This window comes from Pelobates fuscus, chromosome 5 (assembly GCF_036172605.1).
Source record: "Pelobates fuscus isolate aPelFus1 chromosome 5, aPelFus1.pri, whole genome shotgun sequence".
Taxonomy (NCBI): Eukaryota; Metazoa; Chordata; class Amphibia; order Anura; family Pelobatidae; genus Pelobates; species Pelobates fuscus.
Genome location: NC_086321.1, coordinates 216,106,918 through 216,127,537, shown reverse-complemented (window position 1 = coordinate 216,127,537; position 20,620 = coordinate 216,106,918). Strand labels below are relative to the sequence as shown.

The 20,620-nt window shown below is 38.3% G+C and overlaps 1 protein-coding gene across 2 annotated transcripts in view; it reads left to right on the top strand.

Annotated features, from left to right (window-relative positions):
* PCSK5 (proprotein convertase subtilisin/kexin type 5) overlaps positions 1 to 20,620 on the top strand; it is a 399,481-nt gene that overhangs the window by 52,370 nt on the left and 326,491 nt on the right. For both annotated transcript variants that reach the window (XM_063455029.1, XM_063455030.1), the window contains exons 2-3: positions 5,680 to 5,784; positions 17,643 to 17,756. In XM_063455029.1, coding sequence (XP_063311099.1) covers positions 5,680 to 5,784; positions 17,643 to 17,756 — 219 coding nt within the window. The remainder of the gene's footprint in view (positions 1 to 5,679; positions 5,785 to 17,642; positions 17,757 to 20,620) is intronic.

The following is a 20,620-nucleotide window of genomic DNA, read 5'->3' as shown; positions in this document are numbered from 1 at the left end:
CCCTTACCTTCCTTACCCCTCCCCTCAATATGCCCCATAGCCACCCTCTCTCCCTCCTCCCCTTCATTTGCCCCATAGCCACCCTCTCTCCCCCATCCCCTCCATTTGCCCCATAGCCTCCCTCTCTGTCCCCTTCTCTCCCTGCGTCCCATACCCTTACCTCCCTTACCCCTCCCCTCCATATGCCCCATAGCCACCCTCTCTCCCTCCTCCCCTTCATTTGCCCCATAGCCACCCTCTCTCCCCCATCCCCTTCATTTGCCCCATAGCCACCCTCTCTGCCCCCTCCACTCCCAGTGTCTCATACCCTTACCTCTCTCCTCCCTCCCATTCATTTGGCCCATAGAAACCCTCTATCCCCCTCCCCTTCATTTGCCCCATAGCCACCCTCTCTGCCCCCTCCCCTTCCTTTCTCCTATACCCTTCCTGCCCCCTCCACTCCCCGTGCCTCATACCCATACCTCTCTCTTCCCTGCCCTTAATTTTTCCCAGTCCTACCTCTCTCCCCTCCTGTACCTGGCTCACCGGGTTTCCTGGTCTGACAGGAAGTGCTCTCATAGTGAACACTTCCTATCAGACCATTTGGCCACGCTACACACAGGCAGGAGGGGAGCAGCATAGCTCTCCCCTGCTGCCAGACACCCAGCATCTGCGGACCTGGGCCGGTGCGGCTGTGCTCCGGCCCAGAAGGTATCCAGGCAGCTCATGGTTGCAGGGGTAGCAGTAGATATACCACTGCCTTCAATAATGTCAATCATTTTACCAGAGTTTACAAAGTTTACCACTGGTTTACAAAGATTGCTATTGATATGAAGCCTTACATTAAAGTTACATTAAAGGTTCACCAACCAGAGCTTCATTAGTGTCTAGTGATTTTTTCATTACAAGTACACAACTGCACAGTTTCCAGAAGTGCAAGCAGACGCACTGACTGAAATGTCATTTTTGAACAACTATGTTCAAAACTATGTTTTAAAGAAATTATGCCAAAGGCGTTATTTCAGTTTTGAATGATACATTAACTATCACGTTAGACTGGTAGAAATTGTGATAAATTAAAGCATGGGAAAATTACTCCATAGAAGGGTATGTGTCTGAAGAGTGGCATTACTTACGGGATAGAATGGTAAAAACATCTATTTATATTATCCCGCAGGAGCAGTGCATTAAAATACTATGGCGATGCTACTATACCAGCTACATTATTCTGCATGGGCTAAATTCTTACTGATAATTTTATTTTTTCGGCATCTTGGCCACAAGGGTACATATAATCATTTGTGGTGGTAGTGGTGTCCAAAACTTGTCATATTTTGTCATAGGATTTCTAAAATTGTGAAGGTGGTTCTGGGCAAGCCTATCCCTTTAGACACATGGGCATATTTATTATCTAAACCTCCGGAAATCCTTTCTTACTGCCAAAAATAAATAGTCTGCTAAATTAGTATTGGCAGCCAGACATACTGTTGCAGGGGGCTGGCTTTGTATGTTGTAGCCTTCTTTATCCAAGGTAAACAAGAAATTAAAATAAATGATGGAGATATCAACTGCAATTGTTCATAACACTCCTCCACATTTCAAAAGGTTTGAGGGAATTGGGTAGATTTCGAAGGATAGGTGACCCTATGGGCTCTTATTTCTAATTGCAATGTACTCCTGAGAATCCACTTTTTCAAATGTTTGTATATATATTTTTTGTTAATTTAAATAAAAATGTTATTCGCCTACTCTGTAACAGCTTATTGTAATATAATGTCCTGTGATATATATTGCCAACTAAATAAAGATACAAAGAAAAAGCACATCAACAGATGCTTACACATAATAACCAATTCAATCGTTTTATTTTTTTTATACTGTATTGAGCAAAAAATAAAAAATAAAATAAAAGAGGCTGTGAGAAAAGTATGCTAGCTAGCACACAACCCTCTAATGGCATACCACGATTAGCATCCACTTGAAATCTCAGTTGAATTACCATTGTGTAGTAGAGGACTGTCAAGTAGCAGAGGTTAAGTGCCAATCATAAAATGTCAATGGGCATCTGATTCTATCTGGAGAGCCCATACTTTTATTTTATCTATGTAAGTATTTTGCAAGAATCTGTTTAATAATGAAAAATAAGCTTTCTTTTTGATAAAGTGGAAACAAATGCACTCTCTCTTTATGTTATAATGTGTTGTGCTTAAGAATTCTGGGGGAAAGCAATAAAACACTGACATTTAAGACTGAAGATAAGTATGACTAATGTTTGCAAATATTATTTGTTTCCCTGTTTTCTTATTGAAGTAGACAGCTGAAAAAAAGCCTGACTGATGATTACTACAATTTTTACTTTTCTCATACCTAACTGTAGAATATAAGCATACCTACACAGAGGGTAATAGTAGATAATGGCTGCTTTGATCAACGCATTCTGCTCTTTGGGCTTTATTTAGGTCATAATAAAATGTTATCCATTTATAAGGCACCACAGGATAAATAAATATAAAGCAGATCATAATGTGACATTGTTTGAAATGGGCCCAAATCCCTCTGTCCATCTCTCCTATCCTAATGTACATCTTTTCCATATTCAATATCGCTTCCATATTGTTGGTGTGTCTAAATGTATAACAGACTTTCACATCAATAATATTCTTTAAAGAAATACTATAGTCTTAGAAATACAAATATGTACCCAGAACTATAGTGCTGGAATACCTGATAGGTTTACTCCATCACCACACACATCTCGCCACAGCTGGCTGCACCTCCATGGCTGAGATCATCAACCTTGACGATCTCAGAACATGGGTCATGATGATAGTCATTCAGATAGTAAAGCATTGGGAGGCTATTGCTCATGCACGGCAAAATGCCATGCTGCGCCAATTAGCATATCATCATAGAGATGCATTAACTCAATGCATCTCAAAGGGGAGTGTGTCTCTGTGTAGCACTGAAATAGGAAGCAGCTCTAGTGGTCATCTGAGTGACTGCACCTAAGGGGTGTTACTAGGAACAGGCAGGGACTGGCTATAGGCACCAGAACCACAACAAAATTGTTCCTCCCTCTGCAACCCCCAGCCACGAAAGGGTTAAATAACCTCTTTTTCACTTACCTGGTCCAGCGCCAAGGTCCCTCTGTGCTGGTTTGGTCTACTCCTCCTCCAACGTCAGTCGATGAGGCGAGCACCACATTAGGTCTTCTCCAGAGGTAACCATTGATTCAATGCTTTCCTATGGGGATGTAGAAGACTGGATGTGGAACTCTGTGAAACAGCAGGAAGTGCCTCTAGTGACTGTCTTGTAGACAGCTATTAGAGGCAGTCTTAACACTGCAATATAAACATTTCCGTTTCACTGATTGAGATAAATAAATCAGATGCATTTTTCTTTCTATAAATTAAATTTTAGCTGTATATATTATTAATAAATCATCTAAAAAAAATTAGAACAGCCCTGACCACACCCTCGCACACAACCTTAAATTAAAGTGTTCCTTTTTACCCATTTGACATATTGCAAGGTATACCTCCTGAGAGGCGCGGTTAGATTTTAGTGATAATGAGTGGGACACAAATATGGCACCATTCCTTCCTTTCCTAAAGCTGATTTCTTACATCCAATAAAATGAATATGTTTTTTTTAAATTAAATAAGTAAATGCTCAAGATATTTTAAGTGCTTGTGTATAAAAGATTTATCAATTTCACTGGAAATCAAATATAAGTTCAGTAATTGCCATGGAGGTCACATGCAGTTGAATAAAGTCAGTATTAAACAATTCACCAATGAGCCTATTGAATATTTGAGAGGAAGGGGCAGGGTCTCCAAGTTTGGGTGAATGAATAGCAGTAATTCTCAATCCCCTACTGGGAACATCAGGAATACTGCCTCAGTTGGATAAATATAAACAAGGGACTACCTATTAATACATTAAAAAAATGTTGATAGCAAGGGAAAACAAGAGGAACTACAGTCTGAAGTGTATATACCATAAAGCAAATCAATTGAATGTTTTGATAATTTCTCCAACTTTCCCCCAATCTGAAAACACTTTTAAAGAAGAAATATATAGATAGATCAAATAAATTATCCTGAATGAAAACATAACCAAGAAAAAATAATCCCATTCAGGAGTTATGGGGACTCATTGAGACTAGAATCACAAGACTAGAGGTCAAGTGCTTGAGACCACTTTATGGTCACTAATGCAAATGTCACCATATGTATCTTTTATATTGTATGACTTTTTTTAATTAGGCAAGGGTTAAGATTTTTAATATTAGAATAGCAATGGTACATCCATTAGTATCTGTTAAATTCATGGACAGTAGCTACTTGTGCCTGCTCTCGATTCAACCATTTTCTTTAGTGATATGCCAGGAGAGAGAATTACACAGTCTCCATTTCTCCATTCTATCTTCTGGTATATTAGACTAGTTTAATGGCAGTTGTTGTACATAGTATCTGCTCCCCATTATTGAAATTTAAAAGGGGGCATGTGCCTTTGAATTTGACTTTCCTTTGTTTCAAATATTGCCCAAGTGAATCTGCCTGTACAAATAATGGCTTTGCGTACCTTTAAACAATGGTAGGTATGGATTAAGGATGGGGTGTCACTAGCGATGCCCATATTGGGCAGGTTATATGGCCGCCCCCAGCCTTAAGAACCATTCAGGGATCACTGCTGATGCTCTCTCTGCATGTACCTAGTGGCCATTGCATAGCGCAAGCATATCTAATAATGCGCTGTAAGCACATTTAAGGATTTCCCAGTGTTGTGCTACCTGGGGACAGTTCACTGGAGTACCCAAATGTGGGACACCAGAGAACTGAAGCAGGATGGCGGGATAGGACCCCAAAATTGGGACTGTGCCACCGAAAGCAGGACAGTTAGGATATCTGGCTTTGCTGCCCACTGAAAAACCCACTATACAGTACACACTTTAAAATGTGACTAAAGTTTGCAGTAAACTTCCTTTGTGTTGTTTTTTTTTTTGTGGTCAAATGTATTCATTGCTAAATAAGAGTAACATTTTGACAAATAAGAACTGAACAGAGACCAACATAAATGACTTGTTTTGTTCTTGTTGAGAACAGTTATTTTGTTTTGGCTAAATTAAACCTCCTGCTGCTTAGTAAATGTGCTGCCCTGTCCTTAATGCATTCCTTTTTTTATACAGTGTTAGAAATATTTACCATCATTATTGTTTTTCTTTAATTCTGTAACTTTTACGGGTTCTTTTACTTAACAATCCAAATAACCCATCATCGTAGATTTTACAGTACATTTCCTTCAGCAAACTAGACAGAACGTTTTTTAATAGCAGCAGCCATTTGACAATTTTATTTTTTATAATTTGTTTTATTTCTAATGCACTTTGTTATGTGTCAGTGTGGACGTGCATTGATATAGAATGCTGCATATAAATTAAACATTAAAAAGGTAGACACAGGCCGCCTTAGAAGCTCAATTATAATCTTTGGTTTTGCAGTTAGTGCCTGAAGGACACCCACATCTATTTCATATCACATGTCCTTCTTTTGAAAGATGATCATTGGGGCTCAAGTAACTTTCCAGCAGAGCACGTGAATGCATAATTTATAGATTTCTCAAAAAAAAAAAAAAGCATTAAGATCCATTCATCTTAAACCTTAATCTATTTTTTGATTTCTTTTTTTTTGCCTGCAGATTGGGACATTGGAAGATTACTATCACTTCTACCACAGTAAAACTATCAAGAGGTCCATCTTATCCAGCCAGGGCACACACAGTTTCATCTCAATGGAACCAAAGGTAAAAAGATCATCCCGTGTGTCCAAAGCTTCAGGTCGTGCATTATTAATCTGTAATGTCACACTGACAAGTGATGCCCAATTGCCATCTGACTCCAGGTGGACTGATACATTATCTGTCCTGTTTGACAGTCGAGGAAGGGACAAAGCCTAGGATTAATTAACAATAGACTATGGTCCCTGCAAATCTGCAAATTTGTGTGAGCAATGAGAAATGCAACTTTAATGCCGGTTTGTTAGAACCATAAAAGGCAGGGTTATGATGCAGGTATATATACAAATAAGTATTTTAAATGCCAGTGCAGCTGTTAGAAATTTTAGGAACCAGTATAAAACATAAATGGATTGGTGTCACCAGCCATTCCTCTTGTTTATACCGTCCTTCCCTTAGCCATTATCTATTTTAGTAATACGCAATTTGTGTAAATGGTACCTATTTTATTACGGTAGAGTTCCTGCCTGGGACAGGGAACATTGCCAGTGAAGTAGACCACGTCACTAGTGACGCCCATAATGCTGCCCATTGGCTGGCTGTCTGGCTCGTCCCAGCCTTCAAGACCATGCAGGGAACACTGCAGAACCTAAATGGTCCTGGTGCTCACGGCACAATGTGAGCACATCTAATGATGTCCCAGTGTTGTCTTGCCTGGGGACTGTTCCCTTGTGTCCCCATATGTGTTACACTAGGGAACTGAAACCAGCTGGCTGGACATGACCCAAAAGTTAGCCTGAGCTTCTCAGTGATGACATGCTGCCGGGTCCCAAGACAATAGGGGGACCCAGAAGTATTTGGTTTGACAAAGACACTTGTCCTGCTGAAACGTTTACAGGTCCAATGTAGTGAAGGAGATGACTAACTTTTACCACTGAGAAACCGAGGGCTTAGTATATGCATTAATTCTTATGATCTCTTCCCCACCCTTTGTCATATTCAGGCTTTTGTACATTTTTGCATTTTTTTCATTCACCTTGAGCTCATTGGTTCTAAATAGCTCTTGCTTTTAGACTGCTGTTGTGCTCTCCGTTACCCATTCTGCTTCCTGTTCCTAAGCATCTAGTACACCCATCTGCATCGGCTGTGTTTAACATCCATCCCAGTGGTACATTTTGTGTGGCATACTATCTGTCTGTGTGCATATCTGTGAACATACCGTATATACTCGAGTATAAGCTGAGTTTTTCAGCACATTTTTTGCTTATACTCGAGTCACTGTCTGTATTATGGCAATTTACATTGCCATAATACAGACAGGGGGCTGTGTGCGGTTACTTACCTCTCCTGTCAGCTCCCTCCTCCTCCGCGGCGGTCCGTTCAGCACCTCTGTCAGCTCCAGTGTAAGTCTCGCGAGAGCCTCGGGGTCATAGTGCGGCTCTCGCGAGACTTACAGTGTGAACTGACAGAAGAGCTGCACGGACCGGCGTGGAGGAGAAGGGAGCTGACAGGAGCTGCAGGAGAGGTAAGTGCTCTCTGCCAGCCCCCCTTCCCCCCCCACTGAGCTGCCAATGCCACTGGACCACCAGGAAAGGAGAGCCCCCCTCCCTGCCATGTATCAAGCAGGAAGGGGGGACAAAAAAAATAAATTAATAATAATAATAATAATAAAATAATAATAATACAAATAAGTAAATAATAATATAACAAAAAAAATTAAAATAATAATTTGCATCACTCTGCATCACACACACACACACACTGCACTCATACACACACACTGCATTCACACACACACACTGCACTCATACACACACACACACACTGCATTCATACACACTGCATTCATACACACTGCATTCATACACACACACTGCACTCATACACACACACACACTGCAGTCATACACACTGCACTCATACACACTGCACTCAGACACACACACCCACTGCATTCATACACACACACTGCACTCATACACACACACTGCACTCATACACACACTGCACTCATACACACACTGCACTCATATACACACACACTGCATTCATATACACACACACTGCAAATAAATATTCAATTAATATATTTTTTTTTAGGATCTAATTTTATTTAGAAATTTACCAGTAGCTGCTGCATTTCCCACCCTAGTCTTATACTCGAGTCAATAAGTTTTCCCAGTTTTTTGGGGTAAAATTAGGGGCCTCGGCTTATATTCGGGTCGGCTTATACTCGAGTATATACGGTATGTGAATTAGCCTCAGTCCAGAATTTAGGGGGAGGGAGATCATGAAATACTGTAGTCTTTACTTAATGTATGCTTAAAAATGTTTCAGTTGGCAGCTTTGCCATTAGCTACCTAACAGCATGACATTTAATGTAAAAAGCAATGCATAGCTTAGAACCAACACAAGACCTTGAATTACAGATATGTAAAATTTTAAATGCAAATTGCCTCAGAAGTATACTACATAAATCATACTGCAACATAATTTATTAATAGCATTACATTAATGTAAAGAACAACATCGCTTTTTAACAATTGCATTTAAGAGGGGATATATGGTGTAACGGATCCCCTATACTCCGGCGGAGTATATCTGTTAGTAGTCTCCCGAATCCCAAGTGCTGCAGTGATTATAGCTCTACTGTTTCCAGCAGAGTAGTAATTAGAGCTCTCCAATCCCCCAAACATGAGCCTAGACTTCATGAAGGGGTAAAACTAATGTGTTTAATGGGAGCCACACACGGCCTTTTATGTAACTTACCCATGCAAGGGGTTTCATTAAACATATTCCAGGGGCATTCCCCGCTGGACCTGATAGGAGACTAGTTACAAGCAAACATTCCAAACACTCCTCCCCTGTGCTGGAGAGATAATTACCTGAGCACACAAACATTTAAATTATTTCTCAGGTACAAAAACATACAATATAACAAAACACCCAAAAAAAACCCAAAACACATGAAAACCCCACAAAAGTCACATCTCCTGGTAGCCCCGATCTGGGTGACCAACATATCCAAAAATCACCCAGATTGGTTCGGGGGTTCGGGATTTTCATGGAAGTCACATTTTTGACCAACCATGCACATGGTCCTATGCCCAAAACAGTTCCAGGGAATCAGGGCTAATCAGGTCTAGTTCGGTAGTTTTTAATACCGAATGGGAAGCAAGTAAAACAGAAAGTTTATAAGAGGTTCCTGGACTCGGGATGAGCACAGCACAAGGAAGGAAAAATAGGGGTTTTGTCACATATGGAATTTGTTTAAAGTTCTAATTAAAAACCTTAGGATAAATATTGTAAACAGCATGGTAAAAAAAGAAAATATGATGGATACTCAGTAAGACATTTCTGAAATGGAGGCCCTCGGTGAGTTATTGTGTCTCTCTCATTGAATTCATTTTGCAGTATGGTCTGTGCTGGTAAGTTAAAAAAGCCTTACATTTATGTGTAAAGTGCTGTGGCCATTTGATATTTGATGTGCTTATGATGCAGAACTACCCTTACCATGTTTAAAGACATTTGGAGTATTTTATGAAGAGGCTTGCTTATGAGACAATAAACTACCCAATACTGAAGGCTAAAACGATGATACAGATTATAAAAATTCTCAAACCGTATTTAAACTAAAACTGATGCCTAATTAATCTCTCAGTTTATTATAAAGTTCATAGCTGGACAGCTAATGAAAAATTCCACATAGTACAGGAGAAATGCCAGGATAGATATGCCAGGTCTTGAGTTTCGTTGTGTTACTCATAGTGTCCCTTTAAATTATATTGTACAAAAACTTTAAAAGTTTAGCATGCAAAAGATGCAGGATAGTAATGAGGCCAAAACCTGCCAAATGAAGTATTGTTGCCCAGAGTGTCCCTTAAAGACTGCTTTCAAGGCAAAATGGCTCGTAGATGTTTATGTGGAGTAAGGTGGCTAATAAGTATACAGTTATAACAACTTTCCCTGATTTGGGTGCCCAAGTAATTTCAGTAATTTAAATGGTCACTCCAAGCACCATGAACACGTAAGTGATTTGAAGTCTGTATGTGCAGTCCCTCCTCCTGCAACGTTTGTGAGTGGTGTCACCAGGAGAGTACCAGACTCTAGAGAGAACGTGACCCCCTTGTGGGATCTAAAGTAAGCTTTTCCCGTCTTTCAATTTGTTTGTTACAGTGTGTTATGACATTTTTTGGGGGGGTCTAGGTAACTTTTTAACCCCTTAAGGACCAAACTTCTGGAATAAAAGGGAATCATGATATGTCACACATGTCATGTGTCCTTAAGGGGTTAAAGGTCCCATGCAACCTCCTCCATTTCCCCATTGTTCTAGAGCAGGGGTAGACAACCTTTGACTCTCTAGATGTCATAGACTGCATCTCCAATAATTCTCTAACAGCCATAATGCTGGCAAAGCATTCTGTAGTCAACAACACCTGGAGTGCGGAAGGTTGCCCACCCCTGGTCTAGCTTAATCAGAGAATACAAAGGTCTCTTCATATTAGTTTTAACATAAACACGTCTTCTTATACAGTCGTCTTGTTGCGGTGGTTATTTGAAGTCTCCATGCTACCATGAGGCAGTGTTTTTAATATTTCTCTAATTAACACAAAGTTATCCTGCAGCAATTCAGTTTATAAAAGAGGTAACATAACTTGGTATGCATTGATTTAATAAACTGTTAGTCTGTGGCAAACTGTATAAAGACCTTCATCATGCTGGTTTTAAAGGGTAATTAAGGACACAGAAAAATCTGTGTGGTTTTGTCCCATTACACAAGAAAGTCCTATTAATATTTCTTTAATGTTTACATCTTATTTTGTTCACAGTCTTGACATCAAAAACTGTGATCTTCATATCATTGCTATCAAGCCTTTTTATTATGGTGGAAAATAGTTTTATACCATCATTTATAAATCGTCAATATACTATGAATATCTATGCAATCACAGAAAAACAGTATTCATAAAACCAAACATTTTAGACATTTTAATTTCCGTAATGCGTAAATAGATAGCTTTTATCCCATCCAGACATTGCTGTATTCTGCATTACTTTGACATGCACTGGGATGTGTCTTTAATACGATATAATGTTATAGAAAATCTAGTTATATCATAACATGCACACATTAAAACAAACATTTTCTGTAGTGCTGTAGAGAATATTGGTTCAGTATTTGTTGTCGAAATAAGGTGACTCTGTATGATAATTTGATTTATAGAGGGAATAATTTGAATCAGGTATTCCAGACAATAAATTAACCATCAAGGTCTGCTCTTCAGAAGTTTCTCAAGTGAATTATGCCCTAATCAGTGATAGGAACGGTGATATTTATGGTTCTCATCCATCCAGTATCATGCAAGTAGAGTAAAAATAACGGGAAACTCACACCTCCCAACTTTTAAATGGGACACTTTAAATATAGGAGTGTGGCCACGGGCAGGGTTGTTATGAAAATGTTAAGGTAATAATAATGTATGCTAATAACAATGCATGCAAATTAAATGTAACATAGAGAACATAATCAATATATCTTATATGACACAGTTTTACAATCTGATTTACGCAGACTGATTTATAAACACATTTATTGTAATTTAAAGACAGATTTCTGTGAGTATGGTATGAGAAATCTCAGGGACTTTACAAAGCCATCAGCTGGGGTCAATAACCCTCCAATAAAAAACACACTTCCGGATGCAAACATACACGGATGCACTGACACAAATACACAGTAACACAGTCAGACAATCACACAAACTACACATTGTCAGACACACATTCAGAAACACACCCACACACACACACACACACAAAGATGCACAATGTCAGACACACACAGTGTCAGACACATAACTACACAATGTCACACACACACACACACACTGATGCACACTTTCAAACATACAGCTACACAATAACAGACATACATTCACAAAGACAGCTATGCGCTATCATATATATATATATATATATATATATACACACATACATACATATATACATACACACACACAGCTAAACATTGTCAGACACATTCAGATGCACAAAATGTCAGACACATACACCCAAAATCCCAACCCTTTTAACCCTTTCCATTCATACAGAGCCCCTTGTCTCCCTTACCATTTTTAACGTTATCATTTTTTCCCCAACTTCTGCTTTTTTTAGGCAAATAGTCTTCTTGCCCTTTCCTCCTCACCCTCTCAATTTCTACCTTAATTCGTATTAAAACAGCTGTAAATGCAGCCCAGCCTCAACAATGAGGCTCAGGTGTGTGGGAGTCATCTTGAAATCTCTCCGCCCCTTTCACGCAGACACTCCCAGTAATGCTGGGAAGGTGTTATATGCTAGTCACTTATTGGGTTTTTAAGGTTCAATGAAAATAGAAATCAGTCTATGTAAATAAGATACAATGTTCCTGTTCTAAATTACATTTTAGTTGCATAAATTGTAATAAGTCAGTCATCTAAAATGTCTCAGAACCGCCCCACGCCTGGCCCCAAACCCACACACCCCTAAAATGAAAGTGTCCCTCTTTGTCCATTTGAGTTGGTCAGTATGGAGGTCTGATGAGGAGAATCTTCTGTCTCCTCAATTGCAAAGTGTTAGAGGGCTTATCTGGGCCCCAGTACTCCGTTGGGCCCCTAACTTAGGTACTGGTTGTACCCTCCTGACAGCAGTCTTACTTGATACTAGCACTATGCCATCTGGACAATCATGTTTTAGATTAAATGAACGACAATGCTTTTCATATAAAGAGGGTGGATAAGAAAAAAGATTTGTTTAAAAAATATATTTATATATGTATATATAAATTTTCTTAATTATTATTTTTGATTTATATCAGATTTGTCTTGTTTAAATTAGATTTAGTTTAATAAATTGCTTTTGGGGGAAAAATCTATGTATCGGTAATTTTATTTTTACTTCTAGAATACTTTATATTCTAAAAGTTAGTCAGCATGAAATATGGATTAGTTATGTAGCATTAAGCTGTATATTCATGCAATATTTAAATTTTTTTGTAAATTAACTCCATTAATCCAAGTGCCCGCAAAGATAAGCACTTTTTCACATCACAAATGTGAACATATAAAGTTACATGGTTATTCTGCAAACCAATGGAGAGTTTTAATTTAAGTTGCTCTCCAGATATGAAAGACTACCATGTTAAACTGGAGATAGATCACTTTGCAATAATTTTATCATTATCTATGTAGTTCTAATGGTATATAACAAAATCAGTTCTTATATAACTGTTAAACTAATCTGACAAGTTATTATTTTAAATATGAAACCGTCATCTGGTTGCAAATATTAAACATTGAAACCACCACCAAGAATGAGTCTTTACATTCAAATCATGAGTTAAATTAAGTCTTACTGAGCAGTGGTTTAAATCAAATGCACCCTGGTTTAAACAGTGACTTTTAACAATGAACACAGTCCAAATGCAAATAGAAATAAAAGTGTGCTTATCTTGTTACATTATGGAGGTTATAGAAAAGAAAGGCATTTTAATTAATTTTAATGTATTAGGCAAACGAATGTCTAAATTAGTTAAAGACCACTATAGTGCCAGGAAAACAAACTCGTTTTCCTGGCACTATAGGGTCTTTAGGTGTTTGATGTGTCAATTCTGCTTTAAAACATAGACATGCATCCTTATATAACTAAGTGATGCCGTAGTGAGATACACCTGTGCATGGAGATTACAAATTTGCAAATCATATTTGTCTTTCTTTACAATGAACAAATTTATCTAAGGGGAAGGGGAAGGGACATACCTCCAAATTGTGGAGGATATGAAATTAGTAGGAACAGTCCCTTAAAGAGGTTCTTCAGTTCAAGGTGCTATGTAGGGGAAAAAGATGATAAAAGGACATATAGTGTAGTATTTTAAAAAAACTTCAAATAACTTAACTCTAGATGTAGCACCTGATCCCTCCTGTGGATATAGGTCTGAAATGTTGATCCAATAGGGTATAGTTTGCCTATTTAATACAAACATAATTAATACACTAATATAGTATGTCAGTATGTGCACTTATCCAAAGTTAGTGATAAACTGGGTATAAGTGCACACTCACATTTAATGGAGCCTTCAAGAAGTTCATCATACAAGGCCTATGGTTTTGTTCAATCCAAAAGCATGGGTATATTCACCACCAATGGAATTGATGAAAATTCAGGAGCTGAAAAGTTTGCTCTGTCTAAGAGTGCTTTCAGGAGAAAAATGCTGTTGAAACTTTCTGTTACATTATGTTTTAACTAGTAATTAATTCAATTAGTAAATAAAGACTAGTAATAAAGCAGTTTTCTCAAATCAAAGTATCTCTTCACCATTCCTTAAGTTTGACAAGGGCTGTTAAAGGTCTTTGCGAAAAAAACTTAGCTAAACATAACTTCTCTTTTGCCCCATGCTAATTTCTACCAATAAATTTCTCATTTATCACCCATATCATCATATACCATTTCCCTTATACTATACTTTCATTCAGTTTGACATATCAGCCACTTTACTTTGTTTTGTATATCCATATAAAATTAACTGATCTGTCACAAGTTTTAAGTATCTGTTATGCCAATAACTTTTCCTCCCTCATTATGGTAATCAAGTTTATTACATTACAAACCGGTATATATCGTTACCATAAGCCCTTTTTACTTTAAAAATGAAACGTGTATGAAATACCAAATTTTTCAATATTTGTGTCATGTTTGACATAACAAGAACATGAAATGGTTCTGCCTTTTATTAAAACTTTCCTGAAAATAATATTTATTGGTATTAAACTTTACGTCTAATTTTAATATAGCAATATTTTTGTTTTGGGGGTTTGAAGGGGTATACCATTTAAACTGTTCTGCCATTTTTATGCTATGATGAGATGGATTTCTTAGCAATGTCTCTAAAAATGTTTTGATATCAACATATGTTACAATTTTGTACATAAAAGGGTCAAGATCAGTTCATTTACTAATTGGGGAGTTTATCAGCAACACATTTTTGTTGAGGTCTAATTTTAATTGCCAGGGGATAAACTCATATAGATAAGATAGGTCCAAGAAAACAGAAGTCATGTAATTCCAGAACACTTCCTGTTCTCACATATAACGCTTTTTTTTTTTTTTTTATATTGCAAGACGGTATTTTACATCTGTCTACGAAAAATAGTGTTTATATAGTTTGTTAATGCATGTAATAAACAAATAAAATATTATTTATATGCACAGGGCCGGTGCAAGGATTTTTGGCTACGCAGGCAAAGATGCATTTCGCCGATCCCCCCTCCCCCTTAAAAAAATGTGTCTTCACCTGTGTGTCTTGTAACCCCCTTTTTGATTTTCTTACCCTCTTTGGTGTATTTTATCCTCTCTTTACACCCTCTTGTTGGTCTCTTATAACCCTCTTGTGTATCTCTTTCTTTCCCCAGCCCCTTTGAGTGTCCCTCCCCCCATTCTTTTTGCGTGTCTCTTTCTTCCCCCAGACCCTTTCTGTGGCTCTCAGCGCATTTTGTGTCATTTTTTTTCCATGCAATATAGCCAGATATATAGCAACAAACAACCATACAGGCACTCAGTCCCAGAGATATGCAGGCACACAATCAAACAAATACAGGTACACAGCCATACAATCTACACATACAAACTCGGACACTGTCCCACAGACACAGGCATACAAAGACATACATACACAGGATTATAGTCATACAGATAAAGGCATACAGAGCAGGGGCTGAGGGAGGGGGACAGGGGCTAAGTAGGGGGACAGGGGCTGAGGAAGGAGGACAGGGGCTGTGGTGGGGCTGCTTAAAAAAGTAGATGAATTAAAAAAACTTTTAAAAAAGCGTATTTCCCCCCTCCCCTTCTCCTTGAGGCTTACCTTGGGCCAGGGAGGGGTGGTACAGGATCTGGAGTCTGGAGCCAGCACACAGCAGCCTGGGAAGTCAGCCAGCCTCTCCTGATGATGTCAGGAGGAGGGAGCATGACTTCCTCTGCTCTTCTACCAGAATCCCCAGCGGTCCTGGGAGAAGAAGAACAGTGGAAGTCGTGCCCCCTCCTCCTGACATCATCAGGAGAGGGAGGCCGACTTCCCTGGCTGCAGGCTGAAGGGAGAGCGGTAAATTGAAAAATCCAGATTCTTAAATTATATGTCAACCTCTGACTTAAAATAATTATTTTTCTGTATATTCACCATGTGTGTATGAAACATTGGATGAGAGAATGGATACCCCAACATAAGTTGGGCTGCGGGCATAAACTCCCTTAGTTAAGGGCATCAAGAGTTATTTATGCATGTGAAAATGCAGATTTCCATCCACATTTGCTCATCTTTGCTTGGCAAGCGGATCCTGCAACATGGTCCTTATTTCCATACCTCCTTTAAGGTGAGGTATGATTTTAATGATACCAAAAAAATAGTCCTGCACTTAAACTCCCATCACTCTTGGGCAGCAGCAACGGCCATAGTACACATCAGCCCCAATACATACAGTAAAAAAGAAAAAAAAAGTTACCTGCGCTCTCTCCTAAATCCCTATGTATATTCAAACAGTTGGAGGTTATTTAGTTACTCCAATGGCCTTTGGAGGGAATGCCGTCTGCCAACGTCAAGGCAGACCCCCTCAGCTGGGTCCTAGACTGATCTTTCACCTTGCTTCCTTGAGCTTCTGGCAAAGATATCTCTAATGAGACAGAGATGGGTATTTTTTTATATACACCCCTATATACTTATTAACCCTTATTAACCCTTAAAAAAAAAACTAGTCCTGCGCTCAAACTCCCATCACTCTTGGGTGGCAGCAATGACCATAGTACACATCAGCCTCAATAAATACAGTAAAAACCAAAGAAAAAAAGTTACTTGCACTTTCTCCTAAATCCCTATGTATATTCAAACAATTTGAGGTTATTTAGTTACTCCAATGGCCATTGGAGTAACTATATAACCTCCAATTGTTTGAATATACATAGGGATTTAGGAGAGAGCGCAAGTAACTTTTTAATGATTTTTTTTAATGATTTTTTTTTTTTTATGATTTTAATATCGAGTAAGGGCATAAAGTTTCTATCACTCCTTCCTTTCACAAAATCCCTCTCGTTATAAAGAATGTTGCTTTTTTACTTACTTTAGTATAAAAATCTAGATACAGAGCAAAAGGAAAGTATCTCTGTATAACATGCATTCAGGAAAATAGTTTCCTCTGTATAAATGAGCATACATCTACATCACACATTCTCTCCTCTTGACCGGTGACATTTGTCTTTTACACAATTGCGCCTGTGTCTTGGTTTCACTGAACTCCTCCCATTTCCATTTCCCCTATACACTAAAAAAAAAATACTTACTGTATAGATTTATTAATGTATCCCAAATGTTTTGCCATAACATTTCCTCGGTGTATGTAATCTGTCAAACTGAATTGTGATCATTAAATCAATATCAATTATTAGAGAGATCTTTTCATGTTAGTGCAGATGATGTTTCTTATTGTAAGCTAGTTTCAGCAGGGCCTTCTTAACCTCTTATATATTTTGTAAGTCAATTACTTGTCAAATATCCCCCCATTCTATAATTGTAAAGGGCTGCGGAAAAATGTTGACGCTATATAAAGAATAATTATTTATTTAGCACAGCCAAAGGACCTGTCATGGACCTGTTTGTTCATTGAGTGATTCTGAATATAGTAAATGGCGTGATTGCAGTAATGCCATATGCTTAATGTGTAATAAATAGGCCAAGCCCCTAAGAGCCCCCAGTTTATCCACATGTGGACGGACACTAGCAGGCACGAGATTATGATTAACTATATGGAATATATGTTTCATGTCAGCATTGGGACATGGCCCAGTATTTCACACATTTTGTATAATCACTGTGCTGTATAACACTTAGCAAATGTTTTCCTTGTTGGCAGGTCGAGTGGATACAACAGCAGGTGGTTAAAAGAAGGATAAAGAGAGATTATAAACAGAATAATGTGCAGTCCACTTTTTTCAATGACCCTAAATGGCCAAGCATGTGGTACATGGTAAGTTTCTTTATTTTATCAAAAGTGTTGTTCTAATACATTTTGTAAAACAGATTTGAAGGATACAATTAACGTGTTATATTTTTGTATTTGTAGTATGTTGTATTTTTAGATCCCAACTAGACAGTGCAGTCAATTAGCGCTAGTTGCTAAAAAAAAATTATATGAATTACTTTCTTAATCTTATGCCTAACATACCTTGTCCAGTAAAAAAAAAAAAACGAATCTGAAAATGTGACAGTATTTCACTTATTCAAGGGTACATATACATTGGCAGTTTCCTGCTTGGACTGCAACTGGTGATCACTTAGGTTAAGTTAAAGGGACACTATAGTCACCAGAACAACTACAGCTTAGTTGTTTTGGTGACTATAGTGTCCCATGAAGAGGAACTTTTAACTGTTTTATAGTTTTATATCATTCAATTAAGTGTGTGGGTTATAGCAGTTTTTCTCAACCTTTTACGGAGAAGTACACCCGAAGATCTAAAAAAATTCCCCCTACCTAGAGAAAGTAAATTCTTATGATTTAAATTCAAAATGAAATGTATAGACACTGATAGTTAAGTTAATCCCATATTGGAGAACAAGGCGGATTAAACGTTACAGAAAACATTTTTTTAAAATAAATATGACATGATGTGAATAATAGGAATAGTGTATGACTAGTAATCTACAGTATAAAAGTCACAAAGTGAAAATATAACACACATAAAAGTTACACACAGAGGATACTGACACACAATGACACTGACACACAAAAAAAACACAAGAAGCTGACACATACACGTTTACACCCAGAGGACACTGACACACACATTTACACACAGGAAACTGACACTCAAATTTACATACAGAGAAACTGACACAAACACATTTACACATAGAGGACACTGACACACGCATTAACACACAATGGATACTAACACACACATACAGAGGACACTGACACACAAACATATTTACACATGAGGACACACATACTCACTGAGAGACATATTTACTGAAACACACACTCACTGACAGACACTTCCTAAATTGTCACACACTGACAGACACACACACAGATAGATACATACACATTCTCACACACTTAAGTCCACCCAGTCTCCCAATGTTTGGAAAAGCTAGCATGGATCCTTTCCTTGGGGTCCAGTGTTGGGCTGTGCTGTCATCTTCATAACCTTCCAGCACTGGTCCCTTGTGTGCGGTTTAGTAATGGCGGGGCCGAAGTGACATTATAAAATGACTCCTGGCATCATCGTTGGGTGCGTGAAGGAGTAGTGCTGGAAGATCATTATAGTACAGCTCACTTGCCACTTCTGACTCCATTCTCTTTCAGCTGGCCACCTCTTTGCATAGCTTTGCATGTAGTGTGCATACCCCCTACCCCCTTGGGTACGTGTACCATATGATGAGAAACTAGGGGTTATACCAACATTATTACATTGACATTACTTTATCTGGGTTCAGGGTGACTAAAGTGGACCTTTCACCTCTGAGATGCTCGACTATTTACATTTATTTTAACAAACCAATACATTTATTTGAAATTCCTGTTAGTGAATGAGCGAGTGCCCTGGATCTTGTATGTGGTATGAATTGTCCCCAGCAGCACCCTTATACCGTATGCTTGTTCAGATGAGCGCAGCCCTATTGGTTTCAGCGCACTCACTCATTCGCTAAACAGCATTTGCAAAGCTAACAAAATGATATCGTTTTAAAAAAACAAACTAATATAGGCAAAAATAACAGTGGTTTAGTTATAGGATATGATTATACATTGCATAAGCCGAAATATACATGTATACATATATCACGTAAGGTTTGTATTGTTCCTTATATAGTGTGTAATGGACCAATGAAATAGACTTCATTATGAAATTGAACTTGAAGTTCAAACATGTATATAAACAACATAAATATGAATATCTTTTAATTTCTTTGTACTGAATTCTTGCATCTTGGAAAAAATGACATAAAGCTCTTCATGGACGGTCAAAACTGACCATCTTGAATCAAAAATGTATCAATCATGTATTCTGATTGACTGCTTGGTGCTTTCAGACCATAAGGTTACAGCTGGAATCCAAGCCATGGTTAGTGACCAGAATATCCATAAATGCAGATAACTAATGCCAGATTCAGTCTTCTGTAAAATAAAGTAACTGAGATATTAAATGCTGAATATGCTATTGTGTAGTAATAATATGTGTACCAGAACGTTTGTTACTGCATCAAGTGAATGTTCTTGTTTGGACAAAGATCTATATTTATAAGTTCAAAAGAAGAGGAAATAAGATGCAATAGTCTAATTGGAAAAATCCTACAATATGAATGTTAGTCTCCTTATGTCAAATGCTCTTTTATTAACAGAGCACTAACTCAGTCACCCTTCCTCTTGCACACTAAATTCTTTTCCGCTATAGGTCAAAGATTTTGGCATATGTTGACATCAATGAGCAAGTTATGGTTACATTAAATACAACACAATAAAAATAAGTTCCCGCCCATTCTGTGATGCTTCATTGACGCACTGTGAGTTGTGAGTAACGGAGGAGGAGTTTCGGCGGTTATTTCCCGCCCCTCTCCCTCCCCGCTCACGTGACTTAGTGATGCTGTACCTACCACGTGGGGTATAGGGAAGTGGATTGGTCGGCATAGGTTGCTGACAGCTGGGCGGGTTTTTCGTTCGGACCAATGCCTAGTAAGCGCTTGTTATGGGAATCAGCTGATATCGGTCTGCATAATTACATACCGGCTATTTAAGGAGTGGGAGGTATGCCTTTGGTTTCTTGTATTTGCCCCTGACGACGGCGTCTAGATACGCTGAAACGCGCGTCGGGCTTTCTTTTGATTTTATTT